Source organism: Babylonia areolata, chromosome 27, assembly GCF_041734735.1.
Source record: "Babylonia areolata isolate BAREFJ2019XMU chromosome 27, ASM4173473v1, whole genome shotgun sequence".
Lineage (NCBI taxonomy): Eukaryota > Metazoa > Mollusca > Gastropoda > Neogastropoda > Buccinidae > Babylonia > Babylonia areolata.
In genome coordinates, this window is record NC_134902.1 from 2,456,864 (window position 1) to 2,483,269 (window position 26,406).

At 41.6% G+C, this 26,406-nt stretch overlaps 1 protein-coding gene across 1 annotated transcript in view; it reads left to right on the top strand.

The window, feature by feature from the left end:
* The first annotated feature begins 23,515 nt into the window (after positions 1-23,515).
* Positions 23,516-26,406, top strand: part of LOC143301556 (uncharacterized) — a 6,369-nt gene continuing 3,478 nt past the window's right edge. The window contains exon 1 of the mRNA XM_076615935.1: positions 23,516-23,641. Within this exon, the coding sequence (XP_076472050.1) occupies positions 23,518-23,641 (124 nt within the window). The 5' untranslated portion in view covers positions 23,516-23,517. The remainder of the gene's footprint in view (positions 23,642-26,406) is intronic.

Below are 26,406 nucleotides of genomic sequence, written 5' to 3' on the forward strand. Positions count from 1 at the left end.
GAGTTAGAGACACACTCCACGCCCAAAGCATGATGCTAATCCAGGCCTCCCGTCTTGCTGCAGATAACCAGCTTCATCTCCCTGCAGCCACCTTCCTGCTAGAAGCGGTTGGACGGAGGAAAAAAGAAAAAAAAAGAAAGAAAGATGTCTGATTTGAGAACATTAGCAGTCTGGTTTGGCCCCCTCCATGGTCATGGTGGCTGAAAAAGAAAGAAAGATGCCTGATTTGAGAACATTAGCAGTCTGGTTTGGCCCCCTCCATGGTCATGGTGGCTGAAAAAGAAAGAAAGATGTCTGATTTGAGAACATTAGCAGTCTGGTTTGGCCCCCTCCATGGTCATGGTGGCTGAAAAAGAAAGAAAGATGTCTGATTTGAGAACATTAGCAGTCTGGTTTGGCCCCCTCCATGGTCATGGTGGCTGAAAAAGAAAGAAAGATGCCTGATTTGAGAACATTAGCAGTCTGGTTTGGCCCCCTCCATGGTCATGGTGGCTGAAAAAGAAAGAAAGATGCCTGATTTGAGAACATTAGCAGTCTGGTTTGGCCCCCTCCATGGTCATGGTGGCTGGCTTCTGCTTTGTCTTCCTGTCACAACCCTCACATTTTCCTCCAGACTCCCGTATTCTGGCAAGTATTTAATTAAACAAGCTGGGGAGTTTTCTACTCTTCCACCATTTTTCCATTTTTTGTTGTTGTTGTTGCAAGAACAAAAATGCTTTCTGCGGGAAAAAGAGCCAGCACACATCTTGGTTGGTCTTATTTGGCGTCGGCGAACTTTGTCTTGTGGTGGACAACTCTGTGTGGCTGTATCGCTCATTTTCAGTGGCTGCCATCTTTTGAACAGAAATGTGTGCCTGGCTTTATCTGCTTTGTTCATGCTTTGTGCTGGTAAAGATTGTGAATTAAGGCCCTTGGACCATGGCCTGGTTTTCAGTGTGTGTGTGTGCTTTTATATATATATATATATTTTTTTTTTTTTTTTTTTTTTTTTAAAGTTATTACCCAGCCTTGTTTAGACAAGGACGTTGAGTTATTTTTTTTATGTTGGCACCTTAGCAAGGCGAGTTCATTTTGTGTGATGTTGTTCCACTTTTTTTGTTTTTCTGGAGTTGTCTAGCTTCCGTTATTCCATCAGTATCCCCCTCTTCCATTTTTAGCTGTTTTTAAATTGTTGTTTTTGTCTTCTTCTTTTTTCCCGTTGTAGTTAATAATTTATGATGCACATGTTTAAGTTTTGAATGAATGATGTGCACATGTTTACCTTTGTTTCTCTTTTATTTCAGTTTCTTTGTTTTGTTTTTTTCAGTTGTAGTTACTGTTAACTTATGATGGACGAGTTTTGAATCAGTGGTGTCTTCAGTGTGCACATGTTTACCTTTGTTCTTTCGTGGATGTAACTTTTCTCTTCTGGGAAGAAGAATCATGAGCCTGAGCTAGCCTGACAATTGATGCAGTGTTGCTGTGTGGGTTTGTGTGAGTTTGTATGTGTGTCATTTGTACATTGTAAGAGTGTGTGCTCGTGTGTGTGTGTGCGAGTTGAGGAAGATAGAACTTATACATCTAAACTTTGTACTTAAACTATTTCAAGATGACTGGGACGGTTCGATATTTCTTGCGGAATTAAATTCATCATGACTTTTTTTTCTGCCTGGTTTTGTTTTTGGCAAAACAGTTATATCTTGAACTGTCCGTCGAGAGTTTGGAATGGCTGCATGAAACTGTTGTCATCACCGTCAACATCACTGTTAACAATTGTCTCATATCATTATAATATTTGACACAAGTGTCCATGTTGATATTATTAATAAAAGGGAGGAAAACTCAGTACAGTCAAATTGTTTTGACACCAAACACTTCCCACAGCTCTACGTATGTGTTGTACGATGATTTGGTGTCTTATGTCATGCAGGTAATGCAGGTGGTGTTTTATTTTCTTTCATTGTCTCCAGTTTGAAAGGAAAAAAAGTGATGGAAAAAAAAAAGGAGGGAAAATGATCGGCTGCATTAAGTTCTTCTTCTTGTTTTGATTTTTGCTGAAGTGTAGATGTGAAAATTGGCATTTTGTCAGTATTGCGTCTCCTCAAAACGAATAAGATTAGCCAGATTGTCTGGCAGTGAAATTGAATAGGTGTAGCCAGAGATTCTGGATAATAAAATAAAACAGATTTAGCCAGTTGGCAATAAATTGAAGATGATTTAACCAGAGTTCTGGCAATATCTTTGCAAACACTTGATGAGTCATGTTTCAGCCCATGTAATCCTACAGATGGTCTGTGATCAGAACAGTGAGCAATACAGAAAGTGAAACTGTCATCTGAAGGGAGGGAGTAGGAGGGGGGTGTGAGGCTTTTGGCTGTGTTGATGATCAGTGCTTGTCTTCTGCAAAGCTTTACAGTGAGTGAAGTGTCTTGTAGGTACCCTTTATAATCGTGCAGTGCCATTTAACAGCTGTTCAAAAACGTTTTATCTTCGGCCTGTGTGGGTGTAAGGTGCTTCAGAGTATGGTAGAAAATAATCTCTGTAAGGATTCACATTCAGTACTGTGTAAAGTATTCCTGTCTTTGTTTTGGTTAGGACTGTATCCAGTAAAGAGAAACAAACTTCTGGGGACAGCAGAACATGAGCAATCACAGACTGTTGTTTTAACTAAAAGCATGTTCTTTCTTTTTGTTGAGATTTGTTGATTTTAATTCTTTCAATAATTGTGTGTTTGTGTGTGTGTGCTTGCGTGTGTGGTTGATAACTGGGTAGGTGCTTTTGTGAATTAGTCTGTGCGAGAGTGCCTCGTGTGTGTTGTGTGTTTCTTGTGTGTGTGTGTGTGTGTGTGTGTGAATGAGTGAATGAAAGAAGAATATTCACAGGCATTACAGATCATTTTGGTGTTGGTGGTTTGGAGGCAGAGGGTCATAGCCCATGGGTCTTATTTTTATTTGAGTGTGAACTTAACCTCCCTTTTTTTTCATAATTCAGCAAGGACTCTTCCCTCTATTCCTAACCCTTTGTTGAAATGTATGGATTTTGGTGGTGAATGTGTTGTTCTACTGGCTATGATTACTGTTTTTGTTCCATGGCATCTGACTGAAGACTTAAATCCGTGCTACATTTTATGAAAAGGGAAGAATTTTTGTTTCTGTGTTGAATCAAAGATCTCACTTAGGATGTAGACTTTTTTGATTCGGTGTTGTCTGTTTATAGAATCGATTCATGTCACTAAAAAGAGTTAAAACTGTCATTTTAATTATCACAAGGAGATTGCTTGAAGAACTTCAAAGTGTGGATCAAGCCAGGAATATACATGGTCACATTTTGGTGTCTGGAATCAGACTGTATGAATAGACTGTTGCTGTAGACAGTAAACCCAAGGTTGGACTTTGCCACACCAGTATCAGTAACTACTCTGAACTTCCTGCGAATGTAGTGTTTGAAAAGCTGTTCAAAATTATGGCAAGGCAACGGTTCTATATCATAAACCTGTAGCGTTGAACTTAACTGCTGCAGTCGAAATTGTGTGGTCCAGGGGCAGCAGCTGTGCAGATTTTGCTTGGTCAGAAATGTGCTCCCTGAAGAACCCCAACACATGGTCCGTGCTGTGGCAGTTCCTTCTCCTTTGGGGGAAAGATCTGCAGAATTTCACTAACCTTCAGGCAGCTGGTATGATAGAAATATATGCAGTGACATCTTACTCATAATTACGACAGTGACAACATATTTCAACTGAATTTGTATTTTCTCATCCCTTAGTGAACTTTTATGCAAGCGTTTTCAATATCGTTGATACTTAAACGTTTTCAGCCATGCCATCAATCATGACAACCAAATGTTGAATGGTCTGAGAAGTAATCTGAACAGAGAGTTTTTGATTTTGATTTATTATCTATTTATTTATTTATTTGTTGTAAGCATTAGATATTAAGGTTTAAAAGAAGGAAAGATGATATTGAATTAAAAAATAAAACTGTCAACCAGTTGTGGACTCTTGACTGGATGTGGTTTTGAGGCCCGCATGAAGAGTCTTCCTTGAAGTGGTTGGTGTGAGATGTCTTGTCTTTGTGAGCTTGAAACTGTTTAATGCCTGCTTCGTTTGATCTTTTAACTCACCTTTCACAAAGTCCGGTTCCTGTTTTCCTTGGAACTGCAGTGTTTGATTAATTTAAGGTAGAGGTGAGAGAGAGGGAGAGGGTGTTGAGAGGTGGATGAGCTGTCTGGGTTCACGTAGTGAGTGCTAGAGGTAATCAGAGTGTAGTTGTCATGATATTTTCTGGGCCTAATTAATTCTGATGTGTTTGACTACTCGTTTGGAGGATTTGGGTGCGTGACGTAAACCTAAAACCAGTTGGTTTTTAATTTTTTTTTTTTTTATACATTTGCTTGTATATAACTTTTGTATATTATGAGTACATGAGGAGATTGTGTATTTGTTGATTAAAAGCTATTTACAAATGTTATGGTGGTTGTTTTTTAATGTATATTTTGTTGTATGTCACCTGTTATTGAATTTGTTAAACTCTTGTGTATGTGTGTGTGCATGCCAAGCTGTGTGTGTGTGTGTGTGTGTGTGTGTTTTGAAACATAAAAACTATGTGAAAAGTTATGCATCAGTTACCAGTATGAGAAGGACACAATACCAATAACGCAGTACAAAACATCTCACTTGTAGTCGCCTTGACTGAAATATAACTAACAATAAATGAGGTCACTTGATTCACGTCACTCCCAGTGATTTGGACTGTTTCTGTGTACTTTCCAACCCATCTCTGTTCACAGGCTCGGGCTATCTCTGAGTGCTTTCTAAACCATCCCTGTTTACAGACTCGGGCTATCTCTGTGCGCTTTCTAAACCATCCCTGTTCACAGACTCGGGCTATCTCTGTGCGCTTTCTAAACCATCCCTGTTCACAGATTCGGGCTATCTCTGTGTGCTTTCTAAACCATCCCTGTGTACAGACACGGGCTATCTCTGAGTGCTTTCTAAACCATCCCTGTGTACAGACTCGGGCTATCTCTGTGCGCTTTCTAAACCATCCCTGTTCACAGATTCGGGCTATCTCTGTGTGCTTTCTAAACCATCCCTGTGTACAGACACGGGCTATCTCTGAGTGCTTTCTAAACCATCCCTGTTTACAGACTCGGGCTATCTCTGTGTGCTTTCTAAGCCATGCCTGTTTACAGACTCAGGCTATCTCTGAGTGCTTTCTAAACCATCCCTGTGTACAGACTCGGGCTATCTCTGTGTGCTTTCTAAACCATGCCTGTTTACAGACTAGGGCTATCTCTGTGTGCTTTCAAACCCATGCCTGTTTATAGACTCAGACTATTTCTGAGTGCTTTCTAAACCATCCCTGTTTATAGACTCGGGCTATCTCTGAGTGCTTTCTAAACCATCCCTGTTTACAGACTCGGGCTGTCTCTGAGTGCTTTGAAACCTATCCCTGTTTACAGACTCCGACTCTGTGTATTTTTCAAACCATCCCTAGTTACAGTGTGTGTAGAGAGGCTGACACGCCCTCCCAAACATGTACATGGAAACAGTGAACTGTTATCACAGGGCTTCTGATAACGCATATATTATGAATGGACACACATCATGTTCAACAAGTGGGTCCTTGGGGCGTCAAAAAGAAATACCCTAGAACGAACACTTCATAAAGAGTGAAAATCCTGTGTCAGAAGTTTCCATCTTGACGTCAGGATCATCGGCTACAAAACAGAGTTGTTTCCCTTCGCTACTTTTTGTCCCGGAAACCTGGACGATTAATACTGCAAGGTGAGCCTACTTTGGTATGTGTTTAGGAATGCAGGTCTGATAACAATGTGCAGTGCAGTTACCGCCTAACAGTAGTTTGGGACCACCTAGAGTTATGATAGAATCCCTGGGAAAACCAAGATTTTTTAAACTCTCCAGAATCCCTATATTATATACTTTTAAACTGGAAATTAAGCTTGGTTGACAAATTTGATGATAGTATACTGACTACTACCTCTGGAGTAGTCTGTGTTCTGCCATGTTTTCAGAATGTAGTCACTATCAGTATTTGGACTGGATCTGATTTTCATAATATACTTTCCTAAAACTCCTACCATTGTTTGCCTTGACACTATCTTCAACATTTCACTAAACTGGGAACAGTTACTGGTTTTCAAAACTACGCCCCCCCCCCCTTCCCCACACCTTATATCCAAACACTTCAGACTTGTTATTCGCTATGACCTTGTTGTTCATTTAATCTAAAGGGAGTTATATTGCCTGCAAAACCTCCTACTATGATCTACAGTAAGCCTTTTACTCTAAAACAAACAAGAGAGGCTAGGCCTTCAAGACTCACTTGTGATACACTTTAAAAAAAATATATATATATATATTTATAAATCAATCCAAGCTTTTGATGTATTGAGTATAATTTCAAAATGTAATGTTTAAGATGAGAAAGATCAGTTTAAAGCAAATTAAGTCCCCTAGCATTAATTACAGAGTAATTTCCCTTTTTTACTATGTGCACCAAAACGTTTGCAAAATAAATAAAACTTCCATGCTTGGGAAAAGAAGTTCCTGTTTGAACAAAAAATGATAATAATGACTGCTCTTGTTGTTGGGTCAGAATATCAGATCAAAGTGCTAAGTTTAGAGAATACAAAAAATATAAATACAACAGTAAATGCAGTTTGCATATAATTAGGTTTCATTTTTTATGTTTTTGTGCTCATCCCAGAGGTGCAATATTGTTTTAAACAAGATGACTGGAAAGAACTGAATTTTTCCTATTTTTCTGCCTAATTTGGTGTCAACTGACAAAGTATTTGCAGAGAAAATATCAATGTTAAAGTTCACCACGGATACACACACACACACACACACAGACAACCGAACACCGGGTTAAAACATAGACTCACTTTGTTTACACAAGTGAGTCAAAAACCCAAAACAAAAAAAACCCATCTCTGCATGGCTAGATACTCTCGTTTGATTACTAGAAAAAAAAAAAAAAAAAAAGGAGGGCGGGGGGGGGGGGGGGGGGGGGGGGGTAGAGAAAAGAAAAAAGAAGTCACCTGGACAAGACTAAGTTGTGGACCTGATAGAGCTTGGTCTTCCCCATTCAAAGCTATAGGTTTGATACAGCACCTTGTTTGCTTAAGCATTTGGCATCAGTGCTGTCACCGCAACAAATTGGTAATGTCCTTCATCAAAATCACGCACAATAGCTCTCAAAATTGAGTCGAAAACCACAGAAAATTGGCAAGACATATACTATTGATAATATCGCTTTAAATAATGACAAAAAAATGGACGTTTAGATAGGTCCGTGAATTTACCAGTATAATCATGTAATGCAGACTTAAAAGAATATTTCCATTCCCCTCACTTTGGGAATATGCATCTGCTGGCGATGATTTTTAAACAACGGCAAGAAATGTGTGTCAGTTTCTGAAACCCAAATCACCTGTACAAGGGGGTCATCCAATGTGACAGGGCGGGAAAGGGCTGAAGAATCTCTGAGCTGCAAAATTTGGGATCTTTGCTAGCACAGAGGTAAGTGGATGATAGTCCAGGGGAGAGAATTATTTCTGTGTCTTTGGAAAAACAACAACAAAAAAAACCCAAAAAAACTGCGTTGCACGATAGCTCACAGGTACTGTCAGTGCTATTTCCCTGACGAACTCTAGAGCCAATCGCAAACATTCAGTTATAGTAAGTTAAAAAAAAAAAAAGCGTTTGGAATACTTTATAGAGTACAGCAAGATAATACTGGCCATTAGTAGATAGTGTTAAACATTTTCTGTGGTTTCAAACTCGGTTTGGGGGAGGAATGTGGGGTGATTGAACTTAATTTTTTGGGGAAAAAAACACACACAAAAAACAAAAAACCATCAGTTGCTGCACTTTGGTGCGTCCGAGGTGACTTGTTTGATCTACAAAACCGTCTGCTCTGGCGCCGCGTCAGTTTGTGTTAGTCAGACAGCCGCTCTTTTTGTTCATAAAAAAAGAGAGAGAAAAGAAAAGAAAAAGACATTGCTAAACGCTGGAGAACCTTGACACTGAGAAACTGATCACCTAATTAATTAATGAGATCTAATTAATTAACGTTCGTTTCGTTCTTCTTTTGTTCGTGATTTGTCCGATTTCTTTCAGATGGAGTGATTTCCCTTCCTCTGCTGCACCTTTTCATTGTTATTCCATGGTGTGAACTTGTTGAAAAGAATGTAAGACAAAGCTCAATGTTTCTTAAGCAGACTCCGTGCTGGGTTAGTTCATTATTCTTTTTCGTGTTCGGCAAGTAACTTTTTTTCCCAAGTTTTTCTTTTAGTTCAGGTGTTTGATAATCGTCACGAGCTTAGTACTTTTTTTTTGGTAAAGGTGAATGGCCGTAAATATCGCGATCTTACTTTTGGCAACATTGTTATCATGTGCGCAGATAATTCGGACGGTTTAAACGGATACTTTTTAGACTTGTCTGACTTTACGGACTTGAACTTTCTGACATGATTTTTTTTTCTTTCTTTTGACTCACCCACACATACGCACACACGGACGCACTGACACGCGCGCACGCGCTCTCACAGAGAAACGGACTCGATATATATATATATATATATAGAGAGAGAGAGAGAGAGAGAGAGAGAGAGAGAGTATATAATACTGATAATAAGAACAATAATGATGATGATGATGATGACTGTTTTATCAATGTATAAGAAACTTTTCCAACACTTTAAGTCAGTCTCAGTCCATAACTGTGTACTTAAAACCGTGTAACCATGACTAGGCAAACACAGCGAGTATTTTACAGATGTTTTCCAAGCACAGTTATTTTGGGAACAGTTCCTGTTTCACACCAATTATCATGTGTGTGTGTGCATGCAGAACATAGATACGCACGTGTTTGATTTTCACTGCTCGCTGGATACAGTTTAGAATGCAGTCTGGTACAATATCGGAATAATTTAGTTTTGGGCTTTAAAAGACACGTTGTTATTTTTGCGGGGTAAAATGTTGAAACTGGTTCTTAACCGTTTCCAACCCAGTTTACCGTGTTGTATTGCAGTCAGGTTGTTGAATTTATTTTTTGTCGTAAATGCGTGTTTCGGTTCTAAATGTTATTGCAGAGGAGTGATTTCCAGTGGCAGAGGAAAATGAAAGAGTACTCTTAGGGCTTGACGGTCTTTTTTTTTCACCCATACTTCCTCCTACCCACAAACTGGCTCCTGTGTCCACTAGCTTAGACATTGGAAACGCGCGCGCGCACACACACACACACACACACAGAATTTCCCACCCACATGCATACAAAGAGAGTCCTCTCTCACACACACCTATGTCCAACACGCGCTCAAATGCATGTGTGTGTGTGTGTGTGCTTGCATACACGTGTGTGTGTGTGTGTGTGTGTGTGTGTGTGTGTTGTGCCTACGTGCTTTCAGATGCGTGTATGCGTGCGCATGTGTGTTGTGTTGGGAAATAATTAAACCCCCACTTCCTTTCGAAGCTTGCAAAACGACATCGACGTACTCAAAACGCCCATAATTATGTATACCTATATGATACATACCGGATCTTCGAGGCGTGGCTCAGTTTTCCACTACCAATCTACAATCGTTTTTTTGTTTTTTTGTTTCTTTTTCTTTTCAATTCTTTTTTTTTTTCTCTCTTCCGAGGGAGGGGCGGTGGGGGGGGGAATCTCTCTGTCTGTCTCTGTCTCCCTCAGTCTCTGTCTCATCCCTTACTCTCTGTCTGCCTATCTGTCGCTTTCTCTGTCTCTGTCACAAACACACACTCCCCCCTCTTTCTCTCTCTCCCTTCCACCTCCCTCTCTCTCTCACTCTGTGTGTCCCCCACCTCTCTGTCTCTCCCACTGTCTCCACTTTTTTCTTTCTCCCCTTCTCCCTCTGTCTTTCGGTCTCTGTCTTTGTCTCCTCCCTCACTCTCTGTCAGTATATCAGTCTGTCTTTCTGTCTCTCTCACATACACACACTCCCTTCCCTCTCTCTCCCTCCCACTGTCGTCATCTTTTCTCTCTTATCTCTTAGACATTGTATCTCCCTCTCTGTCCCCACCTCTTTCTCTCTCCCGCTATCCCCGATCTTTTTTCCCTTACCTCAGACATCCCCCCTCTCTCTCTCTTTCTTTCTCTCTCTCTCTCTTTCTTTCTCTCTCTCTCTCTCTCTCTCTTTCTCTCACCCCTCTCTCTTTCTCTCACCCTCTCTCTCTCTTTCTCTCACCCTCTCTCTCTTCTCTCTCTTTCTCTCACCCTCTCTCTCTCTTTCTCTCCCTCTCTTTCTTTCGCTCACCCTCTCTCTCTCTCTCTCTTTCTCGCTCTCTCTTTCTCCCTCTCTCTTCACACTCCCTCTGTTTCTTATCGTCTCTCTCTCTCCCTCGCTCTCTCCTCCCCCCCCCTCCCTTCTCTCTCTTTCCCTATCTCTCCATTCCTCCCCCCACACCCTTGTCCCCCCCCCCACCCCGGCTCTCGAAGTCGCGTACATCGGATCTCCAGCTAGAGGGTGTCTCACGTGACAGGCCGGAATCTAGCATACGAGAACGAACAAGCAGAGTAGGGTTTTTTGTTGTTGTTTTTTGTGGACACCTGTTCGTCTCTTTCCTCTGCTGTCCATTTCTTCTTTCCCTTGCCGAGTCTAATTAGCTGACTGACCGCTGCTGCTGCTGCTGCTGCTGGTGCTGGTGCTGCTGGTGCTGGTAAAGTTGCACACATCCTGCCTCTCAGAGCCACAGAGGTGTAGTGGGGTAGAAAGCGTGTGCGTGACGCGAGTGATACTTGAGCAGAGCACTGACGTTCTGTGTCCAGGGTTGAACAACGGTTGAGTGGAAAGCACATGCGTTCTGATAGTTGCCACTTGGGTGGTGGTGGTGGTGGTGGTTGTCCAGAGAGTAGCGCCGGCTGCTGCGGTGTGTGTGTGTGTGTGTGTGTGTGTTGTCACCGGGTAAAACATTGTCGCCGGCGACAGTTAATTATGTGTTCTCAAAACGCCAAGAAAACGCATACTGCCCCCCCCCACCCCCCCCCCCCCAACCCCTTCCGCACCTGACCCCAACCACACACACACACATGAGTGGAGTGATGTTCTAGTGGTAACCTGTCCGCCAAGGAAGCGAGAGAATCTGAGCGCACTGGTTCGAATCCCACAGTCGCCAGTATTTTCTCTCCCCCCCCCCCCTCCGCTTGACCTTGAGTGGTGGTCTTGACGCTAGTCCTTCGGACGAGACGATAAACCGAGGTCCCGTGTGCGGCGTGCACTTAGCGCGCGTAAAATAACCCACGGCAACCGAAGGGTTGCAAAATTCTGTAGAGAAATCAACTTCGGTTGGAAAACAAAATGAATTGCAGGGAAAAACTAAAAAAAAAAAGAAAGGGTGGCGCTCTCCGTGTAGCGACGCGCTTTCCCTAGGGAGAGCAGCCCGAATTTAACACAGAGAAATCTGCTGTGATACAAATACAAATACAATACAATGCAAAACAATACAATACAATGGAGTACACACACACACACACACACACACACACACATATATATATATATATATGTGTGTGTGGTGTGTGTGTGTGTGTGTACTAGCCAGATAAACATGCACGCACACACACACCCACAACAACAACAACAACACACACACACACACACACACACACACACACATTTGCGCATATGCACACGCAAACACACACACACACACACACACACACACACAGAGCCATATTGCAACATATATTGCGGCCGGTGCAGTTCACTCTTTGCAGTGACACTCCCGGTATATAATCACTGTGGACACCTACAGTGATCTATGTGCCGAAGTGCGACAATAATTATAAGCCGTGAGGGGCCGGCACATATTGTCGAACCGGCGACAGTATATGCCCGGCGACAATAATTGCCACAACATGGTAAGAGAGATAGCCTGGTTGGTTTGATTCCAACAGTTTGCTGGCCCTGTTTTTTTCCTCTCTCTCTCTCTCTCTCTCTCTCTCTCTGTGGCGAGGGAGTGCAATTTCCGATGGATTTCCGCGGTTAGGGGAACTCAAAAAGTTTTTTCATCTCCGACGGAACTTGGTCTCTTGGTCTGTTTGTGTGCACCTGTGTGTCTGTCTCTCACTGTCTGTCTCTTGTCTGTCTCTTTTTCTGTCTGTCTGTTTCTCTGTCTCCATCTCTCTCTTTCTCTCTTTTTCTCGCTCTCTTTCTTTCTCTGTTCTCTCTGTGCTCTGTATATCTCTGTATCCCCCCTCTCCCTCTTTTTCTGTGTGCTCTGTATATCTCTGTATCTCTCCTCTCCATCTCTCTGTGCTCTGTATATCTCTGTATCCCCCCTCTCCCTCTCTCTCTCTCTGTGTGCTCTGTATATCTGTACCCCCCTCTCCCTCTCTCTCTTCTCTCTGTGCTCTGTATATCTCTGTATCCCTCCTCTCCCTCTCTCTCTGTGCTCTGTATATCTCTGTATCCCCCTTCTCCCCCTCTCTCTGTGCTCTGTATATCTCTGTATCCCCCCACTTTCTCCCCCCTCCCTCTCTCTGTGCTCTGTATATCTCTGTATCCCCCCACTTTCTCCCCCCTCCCTCTCTCTGTGCTCTGTATATCTCTGTATCCCCCCACTTTCTCCCCCCTCCCTCTCTCTGTGCTCTGTACATCTCTGTATCCCCCCTACACTTTCTCTCCCCCCTCTCTCTGTGCTCTGTATATCTCTGTATCCCCCTTCTCCCCCTCTCTCTGTGCTCTGTATATCTCTGTATCCCCCCTACACTTTCTCTCCCCCCTCTCTCTGTGTGCTCTGTCTCTGTATCCCCCCCCCCCACTTTCTCTACCCCCCCTTCTCCCTCTCTCTCCCTCTCTCACACCCTTCCCTCTTTCACACTCTCCACCCCCACCTCTCTCTCCCACCCCCCTCTCTCTCTGTGTCCCCATCCATCACCCCCTCACTTTCTCTCTCTCTCTCTCCCCCTCTCTCTGTTTTCCCACTACCCCCCTCCCCCCCCTCACCCCTACGTAAGGGCCATACAAAACCATGCCTTAACCATCCGGTAGGTGCGAAGAGTACTATATGCGTTTTGATCGCGGCGGTGCACTTTTGCGAGCTTTTCAAAAGTGATGGGGTTTTTGGGGAGAGAGGGGGAGACAGAGAGGGATAGTATGGACAGGATGTGTTACTGTAGGAGATTTTTTTTTTTTTTTCAATAACTTGTGGACAAGGCAGAGACAAAGGGAGAGAAATGTGAGATGGGGTTGGGATGTAGCCAACAGCTTTGCTCTCAGGAAAAACAAAACAAAACAAATGAATGGTTGGACGGAAGACAGAAAACAGACTGACAGAAAGAACCAGAGATAAACAAAAGACAGCGGCTGGAAATAAACCAGGAAAAGAACGACAGAAAAAAGGAAATTACTCGCGCTGAATTGTTCACACACACAAAAAAGGGATGGGAATACCGAGGCATTCATTGTTGTGTGAAAAAAAGACAGAAAGAAAAGCAGGCCTGAGGACAGGTACCATCTGCGTCTGTGTGAAATGAGAATGAGAGAGAGAGAGAGAGGTGTCGGAATTCTCATTCGTCTGTCAGGTCATATTCCCTCCATGATTATTCCATGGAATGGTCATTCTGAAGGGCAAGGGTGACAGTTAAGCAGAAACACACACACACGCACGCACACACACACACACACACACACACACACACACTGTATATATATATATATATTTTTTTTTTTTTTTTTAATAAACTTTGAACATGTGCGGCTCTTTTTAAATCCCTTATTTTATTTTCGGCCCTCTTTCATTCTGTTTTGTCTGCGAGCGCGCGCGAACGCGTTGTTTGTGTGTGTGTGTGTGTGTGCGCGCGTGCGCGCGTCCGTGTCAGTATCAAAAAAGAGACGGAAAATGAACACAAGATACCAAACATTACCAAATATTATTCATCACCCCCTCCCACACCCACAACCACCATACACACAAACACACGCACACACACACACACAGGTCACAGTACACAATCGTAAATAGTACACAATCAAAAATATAACCAACAAATTATGAAACTATCAAAACTCACTCACCAATAGTCATTTGAGTTCATACTGGAAAGGGAAGAGCTGTTGAGAATTATTCAGGAGGGGAAAAGGTGGGCCTTCAGACTGGATTTGAAAGATAGCAGCGAAGATGAGTGACGGAGAGGCTGAGGAAGTTGATTCCAAAGAAAGGGGGCTTGGTGTGAAAAACTGCGTTGGCCATACGTTTTGGTTGGAGCAGAGGGGGAGGGCGGGGGTTGGGGGGTGGGTGGGGGCGGGGGAGGGTGTGGGGGTCACAAGCATACGGGTGTCAGAAGAAGAGCGGAGTTGGCGTGAGGGTATGTAAGGATGAATGAGATGAGAAGAAGACGATGTTTTCAATTGCTTACTCACGAAGATTCCACCATCTGGATAATTATGTTATTCAGTTTTCAGGTTCTGATTCTCAAGGAGGCATCACTGCGTTCAGACAAATCCACATGCGCTAAACCACATCTGCTCAACAGATGCCTGACAGCAGCATAACCCAACACGCCAGTCAGGCCCTGACTGCATGCATATATATTTGTGTACCTTCTTCTTCTGCGTTCACTCGTATGCACACGAGTGGGCTTTTACGTGTATGACCGTTTTTACCCCGCCATGTAGGCAGCCATACTCCGTTTTCGGGGGTGTGCATGCTGGGTATGTTCTTGTTTCCATAACCCACCGAACGCTGACATGGATTACAGGATCTTTAACGTGCGTATTTCATCTTCTGCTTGCATATACACACGAAGGGGGATCAGGCACTAAGCAGGTCTGCACATATGTTGACCTGGGAGATCGTCAAAATCTCCACCCTTTACGCACCAGGCGCCGTCACCGTGATTCGAACCCGGGACCCTCAGATTGACAGTCCAACGATCTAACCACTCGGCTATGGCGCCCGTCATTTGTGTACCTATCAGAGTGGATTTCTTCTGCAGAACTTTGTCGGGGGGGGCAACACTCTCGTTGCCATGGGTTCTTTTTCAGTGCGCCAAGTGAGTGCAGCACACGGGACCTCGGTTCATCGCCTCACCCGAATGACTAGACGCTCATTTTATTTTCCAAACATGGGAGAAAGGGCGAGAGCGGGATTCGAACCCAGACCCTCAGGGACTCTGGGTATTGGCAGAGGAGCGTCTTAACCATTCTGCCACCTTCCTCCAACGTCACCAACATAACCTTGGTGATTTTTTTTTTTTTAATAATGCTTACCTCCAAAGACTACACAGCTCAATATCAATGCATATTTATCTTTTGATGCCTCGATTCGATGAAAGAATCTTTACCATTCCAGGGATAAAAAGAAAGATTGTTGAATCTGTAATACTTACATGTGGAGTAAGTCTACAAAGCAAACATACAGGTTTTAAAAACAAGACTCACATTTCATAAGAAGTGTCCTACTTTACGAACCACAGGTTTATCTTCAGCCCCCCATACAAACTTCTTATCAAAAGTAAATCTGGTTTTACAATCTACATTTTCTTAAATACTCACTTTAACCAGTGCACTTTCCGCATAGGCGTTTTACCTCGGTGTAAACACATTGCATCAAAGGTTCTACAGTCTGTCGGAACACATGCAGGCGGGCGAACTGCACAGTCAGACGTTTCCCAAAGTAGGAAACAAACAGTGTTGTTTTGTCACAGAGAGAAAACTATCGCTTTAAGTGAAACAAGACATGTGCTGTATATGTAACTGTTTTTATTTTCGGCCGCCATATTGGCGGCCATCTTTGAAATGTAAACAATGAAAAATGAAGTTTTCTTTAAAGATAACTTCTGCTGAACATTTCCGGGGAAGACTGTCACAAAAATAGCGTTTTGTATTCAAAATATTATTTTATACCTTTTTATTTATTTATTTTTTCTTGCAGTTCAGGACGCCATCTTGGCGACCATGTTGGATTTCTCAAAATGCTCAATAATGACAGGGTGGCATCAGTTGTATATGCGATCTAGGGACACTAAAGAACTCAAAACCGCTGAGATCCATTTTGAGACCAATTTTTTCTTTAGGTCAAGCCCAAAATCGTCGTTTGGCTGGCGGACTAAAAAGAGTGGAGGCGGGGAACAGTGTCTTGGTGGGTGTCAGCGGACAAAGGGAAGAGGTGGGCGAAAGGTGAACAAAGGCCAATCACGTGACATCCCCGTTGAACCACACTGTTCACAAAGAGTTGAGAAACGCTTCATATCAGAAACAAGTATGTCTTCATATAGGGGCCACAACAAGATAAGAAGCACTTCATATAATCAAGTATGTTTTCATATAGGGGTCACAACAAGATAAGGAACGCTTCATATAATCAAGTATGTTTTCATATAGGGGTCACAACAAGATAAGGAACGCTTCATATAATCAAGTATGTTTTCATATAGGGGTCACAACAAGATAAGAAACGCTTCATATCAGAAACAAGTATGTCTTCATATAGGGGCCACAACAAGATAAGAAACGCTTCACTTGAAATGTTATGTTTTTCATATAGGGGTCACAAAAAGATTAGAAACACTTCATATAAACAAGAAAGTTTGGGTTTTTTTATATGGGTAAAAAAACCCAACAACAACCCGATAAGAAACACCATGTAAACAAGTATACCTTTGTTTTCATAAAGGGGTCACAAAAAGATAAGACACACTTCGTATAAACAAGTATGATTTCATACAGCGGTCACTAGAAGATAAAAGAAAAGACGCATGTTTTCATAAAATGTTTGCGAAAATCGAGAGATTATTTGAACTATGCAGGCTACATTCGGTCCACTCGTGGCCTGTCACTGAAAACAAAACAGAAACAGAGCAAACACTTTATTATCTCAGCAAGAGGAATTCACGCGGCTATCTGAGGCACCCGTTTATCATGAACAGCTTGAAAAATGCCTTTGAAAGAACCCATGTTTCAGCCAAACATTTACAATTGTTCAGTGGATGAAAAACGATGACTGTGATTGTTCATTGCAAAGAATGGAAGTGTAGGATGACTGGTTGTTCATTGCAAAGAATGGAAGTGTAGGATGACTGGTTGTTCATTGCAAAGAATGGAAGTGTAGGATGACTGGTTGTTCATTGCAAAGAATGGAAGTGCACATGCACAGAAGGATGAGTGTGGTTGTTCATTGCAAAGAATGGAAGTGTAGGATGACTGTGGTTGTTCATTGCAAAGAATGGAAGTGTAGGATGACTGGTTGTTCATTGCAAAGAATGGAAGTGTAGGATGACTGTGGTTGTTCATTGCAAAGAATGGAAGTGTAGGATGACTGGTTGTTCATTGCAAAGAATGGACGTGCACATGCACAGAATGATAAGTGTGGTTGTTCATTGCAAAGAAAGGAAGTACACATGTACAAAAGGATGACTGGTTGTTCATTGCAAAGAATGGAAGTGTAGGATGACTGTGGTTGTTCATTGCAAAGAATGGAAGTGTAGGATGACTGTGGTTGTTCATTGCAAAGAATGGAAGTGCACATGCATAAAATGATAAGTGTGGTTGTTCATTGCAAAGAATTGAAGTGCACATGCACAGAAGGATAAGTGTGGTTGTCCATTGCAAAGAATGGAAGTGCACATGCACAAAAGGATGACTGATTGTTCATTGCAAAGAACGGAAGTGCACATGCACAAAATAATAAGTGTGGTTGTTCATTGCAAAGAATGGAAGTGCACATGCACAGAAGGATGAGTGTGGTTGTTCATTGCAAAGAACGGAAGTGCACATGGATAAAATGATAAGTGTGGTTGTTCATTGCAAAGAATGGAAGTGTAGGATGACTGTGGTTGTTCATTGCAAAGAATGGAAGTGTAGGATGACTGGTTGTTCATTGCAAAGAATGGAAGTGCACATGCACAGAAGGATGAGTGTGGTTGTTCATTGCAAAGAATGGAAGTGTAGGATGACTGGTTGTTCATTGCAAAGAATGGAAGTGTAGGATGACTGGTTGTTCATTGCAAAGAATGGAAGTGTAGGATGACTGGTTGTTCATTGCAAAGAATGGAAGTGTAGGATGACTGGTTGTTCATTGCAAAGAATGGAAGTACACATGCACAGAAGGATGACTGGTTGTTCATTGCAAAGAACGGAAGTGCACATGCACAGAAGGATGACTGGTTGTTCATTGCAAAGAATGGAAGTACACATGTACAAAAGGATGACTGGTTGTTCATTGCAAAGAATGGAAGTACACATGTACAAAAGGATGACTGGTTGTTCATTGCAAAGAACGGAAGTACACATGCACAGAAGGATGACTGGTTGTTCATTGCAAAGAACGGAAGTGCACATGCACAGAAGGATGAATGTGGTTGTTCATTGCAAAGAATGGAAGTGCACATGCACAGAAGGATGACTGGTTGTTCATTGCAAAGAACGGAAGTGCACATGCACAGAAGGATGAATGTGGTTGTTCATTGCAAAGAATGGAAATGCACATGCACAAAAGGATGACTGGTTGTTCATTGCAAAGAATGGAAGTACACATGTACAAAAGGATGACTGGTTGTTCATTGCAAAGAACGGAAGTGCACATGCACAGAAGGATGAATGTGGTTGTTCATTGCAAAGAATGGAAGTGCACATGCACAGAAGGATGACTGGTTGTTCATTGCAAAGAATGGAAGTGTAGGATGACTGGTTGTTCATTGCAAAGAATGGAAGTACACATGCAAGAACACACCTCTGGCAATGAGTGGTGGTTATAACAATGGCTGCTTTCACCTCTATTTGTCAGTTGGAAATTCGCCATCATTTCGTAGTTCCTCCGAAAAAAAAAACAACAACCCAAAACCCCGTGCAAAAGCTTCCAGATGATCCGTAACTTTTCTGTGAACTCTGCATTGTAGTGGAAGCTGCAGATTTACTGACAGTTACCAGAAATACGTTCTGCCTGACACTGCTTTTTCCTGCATTGGTCGTTCAGCATGTACACGTAGCAGTTCGCAGCACTGCGTTTCTTCAAACGCCTTGAAGTGTTTGTTACGTAAACAGGCCATTGCACCATGTAATGGCGGAAGATGTGTGTGTGTGTGTGTGTGTGTGTGTGTGTGTGTGTGTGTGTGTGTGTGTGTGTGTGTGTGACAATAACGATGATAACAATAACAATAATTTTAATGCAGTCTTTTCAGGCCATCTGGCCCACACGGACAGGAGAAGTGAAATTCTACATGGGATAAGCAGCACGGACAAGGTGAGCATACAGACATCAAACATTAAGTGTTGCATCTGAGTTTCAATGATCCACAAATGTACATAGCAACCTTGAAGGCTAACTTCCCATTCAGGTTTCTACATAGCAACTGAACTTTAAAAGATGATGGAAAACGGTGATAATAAAGTGGTATGCATCTTTTACGAAGTGTTGCATATCTGGGGCAAACAAAAAGAACAAGATCTTCAATACTATTCAAATTACGATACTTACAAATCGGATCTGACAAACGATTACCAAAACGAGGGATTCCATCAAGTGGTAGACGATTTGACTTAATCAGACACAGAACGCGACGATGCTCATGATTGTCTAACTTACCAATGTAACTAGCTCTTCTATTTCCAGGATGATAAATTATATACAGTAATCACCTTCTTTCACAACAGACTCATGCCAGTCGTGTCCGCCTATTACCATCAGAACAGCAGAGGAGGCAACTGCTGCCTCAACTATCGGGGCTTGAGTTTTGATCATAGTGGAGAGTGTCTTACCCAAGTTTCATCCCCACTCTCTCGGCAAGGATGGTTTTAGGACAGTCGGCAGCACTAAAAGCGAAAAAAGTGTGTATGTGTGTGTATATCTGCGACCGTGTGTATGCGAGCGCTCTCGCACAGAAACAACCCAACAGACACACCGAAAAGGAACACACACGCCACAGACGATCTGAAGCACCTTTCCACCCTCACGGCAGCCTCTGGAAAACAAAGAAACAACAAGCAAAAGAAACAAACAAGCCTGGTCGCAGACAAATAAGTCGTATTCAAACCCCCAACATCCAGTTTAACAATGAGTTCGTTTCTAAACGGATAGGGGTGAGAAAGACAGACGAGGGGAAAAAAAAGCCGGGGGGTGGGGGTGGAGAGGGGTGACGTGGGGGAAAACCCGGGGGTGGGTGTGTGTGTGTGTGTGGGGGGGGAGGCTGGGGGCGGGTGTGCAAGGGATGAAGAGCAGGAGGAACGGGAGGGGGGGAGGGGGGAAAAGAGGCGGGGTGGTGGCGTCAAACAATTCACACACACAACAATACAACACGACCTTTCCTTTTTCCAGCCTCTTCTATGTGTGTGCGCGCGCACACACACACACACACACACACACACACACACACACACACACACACACACACACACACACACACACACACACACACACACACACGTAATAAAAGAGGACCGCAGTTTGTCTCAAATGTTGAAGGAAATTTTATCTGCCAACAGGTATCTCGAAAATGGGAAGAAACGGGAACCCTCCGCCCCTCCCCCGCGCCCCCCACAGCCCCCCCTTTTTTTTTCCTCCCTCTCTCGCTTGCGTCCTCAAACGTCCTTTTCTTTTCAAACAATCACCCCCCCCCTCCCTCCCTCCCTCCTTATTCTTCTCGCCCCCTTCCCTCCTAACCTCCCATCACCCCCACCAGCCCCCATACACACTTTTCATGGCGAATAAGTGGCAGGGGACAAGTTTAAATAGCCCTCACCTCAGTAACTGTCCGTTCTTCATATTTTAGCCGCTGACTTAGGAAGGAACCGTTTTCAACCTGTCTCTCTCTCTGTGTTTTGTTTCTTTTGGAAAGGATGTGAAGACTGATTGCTAAGAAATACTATCTTAATTTCTTAACCACTGATCAGGTAGGAACACGTGTGAAGTAAGTCCTTAGGTTCAGTCAAGAAAAGATTTTGTGGAAAAAAACCACCACACAGCAACCAGAGAAAACATCGAAAATTACACAGAGAGAGATAGAGAGAGAAAAGGAGTTACGTTTGTTTGTATTCGTAAATAATATCTTAATGAAGCTCTCTGAACAGTAGACTAGTTCTGCACGACTGAAGTTCAGTGTCTTCGATATTTTACTTGTATTTTATTTGCCACCGTGCCGCTAAAAACAATTGCAAAAACAAAATAACAACCTTGGAACAAACATCGCTTGGAAACTGACATTGATTTAGATCCAAGTTACTTTCAGGTAAGTTTTGTAGTGTGTGTGTGTGTGTGTGTGTGTGTGTGTGTGTGTGTGTGTGTGTGTGTGTTGCGAAAAATGTAAGAAAACGAAAATTCACAAGCCTGATTTCATGATTTCGTTTTTCGGACGTGTGTTTATACTTTCGATTTTTGCATGTGTTGGTATATTGTACTTTTGTTTCTGCAGGTTTAATTCCTGTACATGTGTTGGTATATTGTACTTTTCTTTCTGCAGGTTTAATTCCTGTACATGTGTTGGTATATTGTACTTTTCTTTCTGCAGGTTTAATTCCTGTACATGTGTTGGTATATTGTACTTTTGTTTCTGCAGGTTTAATTCCTGTACATGTGTTGGTATATTGTACTTTTCTTTCTGCAGGTTTAATTCCTGTACATGTGTTGGTATATTGTACTTTTGTTTCTGCAGGTTTAATTCCTGTACATGTGTTGGTATATTGTACTTTTCTTTCTGCAGGTTTAATTCCTGTACATGTGTTGGTATATTGTACTTTTGTTTCTGCAGGTCACTGTACATGTGTTGGTATATTGTACTTTTCTTTCTGCAGGTCACTGTACATGTGTTGGTATATTGTACTTTTCTTTCTGCAGGTCACTGTACATGTGTTGGTATATTGTACTTTTCTTTCTGCAGGTCACTGTACATGTGTTGGTATACTGTACTTTTCTTTCTGCAGGTCACTGTACATGTGTTGGTATATTGTACTTTTCTTTCTGCAGGTTTAATTCCTGTACATGTGTTGGTATATTGTACTTTTGTTTCTGCAGGTTTAATTCCTGTACATGTGTTGGTATATTGTACTTTTCTTTCTGCAGGTTTAATTCCTGTACATGTGGTTCACCTTATTTCACGACATGTTTTTCTGTTTCCTGACACAGTCTTGTTTATGTTTCAGTTTCAATTAAAGGCAGGTGTTATAGCTTACGGAATGATCCATATATACCACACATTTGGCTTTAAACAGAATAAAAAGCAGTAACCTGATTTATGTATAAAACCTAACGCGCCGCTCAGGTCTTTGAAAGCTTTCTCCAGGTTCGTTTTAAACATCAACATAAAACGAAATAAAAACAGATTTTACGAAATACTAATAAACACATTAAAATGTAATGAAAAATGTCCAGAAGGTAAATCGTTGAAAGAAATACGAATTTACTAAGACAAAAGAACACAAAAAAAAGGGGGGGGGGGATATAGAACAAAGACAAGAAAACACAAAAAAACACATAATCTCTGCCCCATTTCTCTTTTGTTTAAAGCCAAGCTGAACGCAAGGGACATTAATTCAGGACAAGACTCAGCTGGGAAACATTTACACTTGAGTTCACTGTACAGACCCATGTTTCAGAAATAAAAGACTACTTGGTAATATTGCATTTCATTGAAGATTAGGTATCTTAGTTGTTTTGTGTGTCCCATTTCATTGTATATTTTTGTTGTTTTTATTCAGTGAGTGTGTGTGTGGAGGAGGGAGATTGTGTGTGTGTGTGTGTGTGTGTGTGTGTCCAAAATCGGTTTTTAATTTTTGTAATATGCTCAAAGGAGGCAAAAAAGTCATTTTAGCTGTAAGATGATTAGATTTGCAAATGTTGCGTAGCTATACTTTTGGAGTTAAAAGACATTTGTGTTTTCTCAACTTTAATGTGACATTGTTGTGTATTTGGAAATGTTTGTTCTGGGCATGAAAAGGTTATTTTGCAGTAATCCTCCATACTCCAGTAGGAGTGAAAGGATAATTAAAACTTGAAACTTGTGTGTTGTACAGAAAATGATTAAAATCTAAATATCCAATTATTAACATTTCTTCAGAAGGCCAAGTGTTTGGTGTACTCATGACGCCCAGTGAAATGTTGAAAACAAAATTTTGGTGCAGCATTGAAACAAACGAATAACCTTGAACTTTGTTCCAGGAAGACGTAGACAGGCAGTCTGACAGATAGGGACAGATACACAGAGAAACAACACACACACACACACACACACACACACACGCAAGAGAGAGAGAGAAAAAAAAAGGGAAACAGCCGAGCAATGCCGAGCATTGCATCATGTGCATATCATTAAAGATCGGGACCACTCGGTCGAGTGGCGCGAAAGATTCCTCTCGCCGTCACCATCTTAGTAAATGGGTCCCAGAAACCACGATGCTAAAATAGGAAATGACCGTTATCCACTACACACCACTCCAATGTCTTTGTACTGATTGTGAATTAGAGATGCATTTGGTTTGAACGCATTTGCACACAATACCAGTTCCCTATCATTAGCCTACTACTACTACTACTACCATGATATTTTTTTTTCCAGTTCCACCATGCACGCCCTGAGTTGGAGGTCAGTCATCGTGACGTCATTTCTTGTCACTGTGATGTCACAATCCTCCTTGCAAAACGTCATTTTCCGACAGGCTCTTTTTCCCTTCTTCACAGAAAAATCAGGTGCGTTGTCTCCTCTTGTGCTGTCGTCCGTGCTTGCTGGTGACAGTCATTTAAGTTGAGAATGATAATCATCTGTTGTTGTTGTTGTTTTAAATGACGGTGAAATAACGACGACGATGATGATGACACTTGGTGTGATGGGTCATATAATGTATCTTCTACTTTCAGTTGACTCTTGAGCCATCTTCAGTATTTTCACCAGTCTGTCTGTCTGTCTGTCTGCCTATCTTTGTATTAAGAAAGCCAATTTTTTCGGTAGGAAAAAAGCAGTAGGAGAATATGTGATCAAATCCTATTGTCTGTCTACATAAAAACAAATGTTTGTATGTAGGAAAAAATAGGAGAATAATTATGTAATAAAATAGGAGAATATGTAATCAACTCCTATTGAGTGTCTACGTCAAAATAAAGTTTTTATGTATGAAAAAAAAAGAGAATATGTGATCAAATCCTATTGTCTGTCTACGTGAAAACAAAGTTTTTATGTAGGAAAAATAGGAGAATATGTGATCAAATAGAAGAATAATTATGTGATCAAATCCTATTGTCTGTCTACATGAAAATAAAGTTTTTATGTAGGAAAAAATAGGAGACTATGTGATCAAATAGAAGAATATGTGATCAAATCCTATTGTCTGTCTACATAAAGGACAAAAATAGGAGAATATGTGATCAAATCCTGTTGTCTGTCTACGTGAAAACAAAGTTTTTATGTATGAAAAAAAGGGGAATATGTGATCAAATCCTATTGTCTGTCTACGTGAAAACAAAGTTTTTATGTATGAAAAAAATAGGAGAATATGTGATCAAATCCTATTGTCTGTCTACGTGAAAACAAAGTTTTTATGTATGAAAAAAAAAAGGAGAATATGTGATCAAATCCTGTTGTCTGTCTACGTGAAAACAAAGTTTTTATGTATGAAAAAAAAGGAGAATATGTGATCAAATCCTATTGTCTGTCTACGTGAAAACAAAGTTTTTATGTATGAAAAAAAATAGGAGAATATGTGATCAAATCCTGTTGTCTGTCTACGTGAAAACAAAGTTTTTATGTGTGAAAAAAATAGGAGAATATGTGATCAAATCCTGTTGTCTGTCTACGTGAAAACAAAATTTTTATGTATGAAAAGAAATAGGAGAATATGTGATCGAATCCTGTTGTCTGTCTACGTGAAAACAAAGTTTTTATGTATGAAAAAAATAGGACAATATGTGACCAAATCCTATTGTCTGTCCACGTGAAAACAAAGTTTTTATGTATGAAAAAAATAGGAGAATATGTGATCAAATCCTATTGTCTGTCCACGTGAAAACAAAGTTTTTATGTATGAAAAAAAATAGGAGAATATGTGATCAAATCCTGTTGTCTGTCTACGTGGAAACAAAGTTTTTATGTGTGAAAAAAATAGGAGAATATGTGATCAAATCCTATTGTCTGTCTACGTGAAAACAAAGTTTTTATGTATGAAAAAAATAGGAGAATATGTGATCAAATCCTAACGCTGACTTTCATCGCACGTCTCATTATCATCCAAGAAACGTTCCATTCCACAAACAATCGTGTGAGGTCAACTGCAAACAGAATCCACGACATTTACCCGTTTTATTTACGTGTTCGCAGGTATGAAAAACATGTATGCAGGATTGATTTTGTTTCCAATTGACTTCCGGTTGAATGTGGGACGTTCCACGGATGTTTTGGGTGTTGGCCTAGAGGTAACGCGCCCGCCTAGGAAGCGAGAGAATCTGAGCGCACTGGTTCTTCTTCTTCTTCTTCTTCTTCTTCTTCTGCGTTCGTGGGCTGCAACTCCCACGTTCACTCGCATGTACACGAGTGGGCCTTTACATGCATGACCGTTTTTACCCCGCCATGTAGGCAGCCATACTCCGTTTTCGGCGGTGTGCATGCTGGGTATGTTCTTGTTTCCATGACCCACCGAACGCTGACATGGATTACAGGATCTTTAACGTGCGTATTTGATCTTCTGCTTGCATATACACACGAAGGGGGTTCAGGCACTAGCAGGTCTGCACATATGTTGACCTGGGAGATCGGAAAAATCTCCACCCTTTACCCACCAGGCGCCGTCACCGTGATTCGAACCCGGGACCCTCAGAAAAAAAAAGTCCAACGCTTTAACCACTCGGCTGTTTCGCCCGTCTGAGCGCACTGGTTCGATTCTCACAATATCCAGTATTTTATCCCCCTCCGCTCATAGACCTTGAGTGGTGGGCTGGACGCTAGTCGTTCGGATGAGACGATAAATCGAGGTCCCGCGTGCAGCTTGCACATAGCGCATGTAAAAGAAACCACGGCAACAAAAGAGTTGTCACTGACTAGCAAATTGTGAAGAAAAATCCAGTTTGATAGAAAAAACAAATGCACTTGCTGGCAGGGAAAATAGAGTGACGTTCTCCCATAGGCAGAGGAGCCCGAATTTCATACAGAGAAATCTGTCATGACATAAAAAAAAAAAATAACACAATACACAACACTGCAATACATTGCAATACATTACAATATACACTACTACACTACACTACAATGCAATACACAGCACTACGATACATTACAATACATTGCGATACATTACAATATACACCACTACACTACAATACAAGACAGCACTACAATAATTACAATACATTGCAATACATTACAATATACACCACTACACTCCAATACAATACAAGACATTACTACGATACATTACAATATACACCACTACACTACAATACAATGCACTACACTACAATACAATACA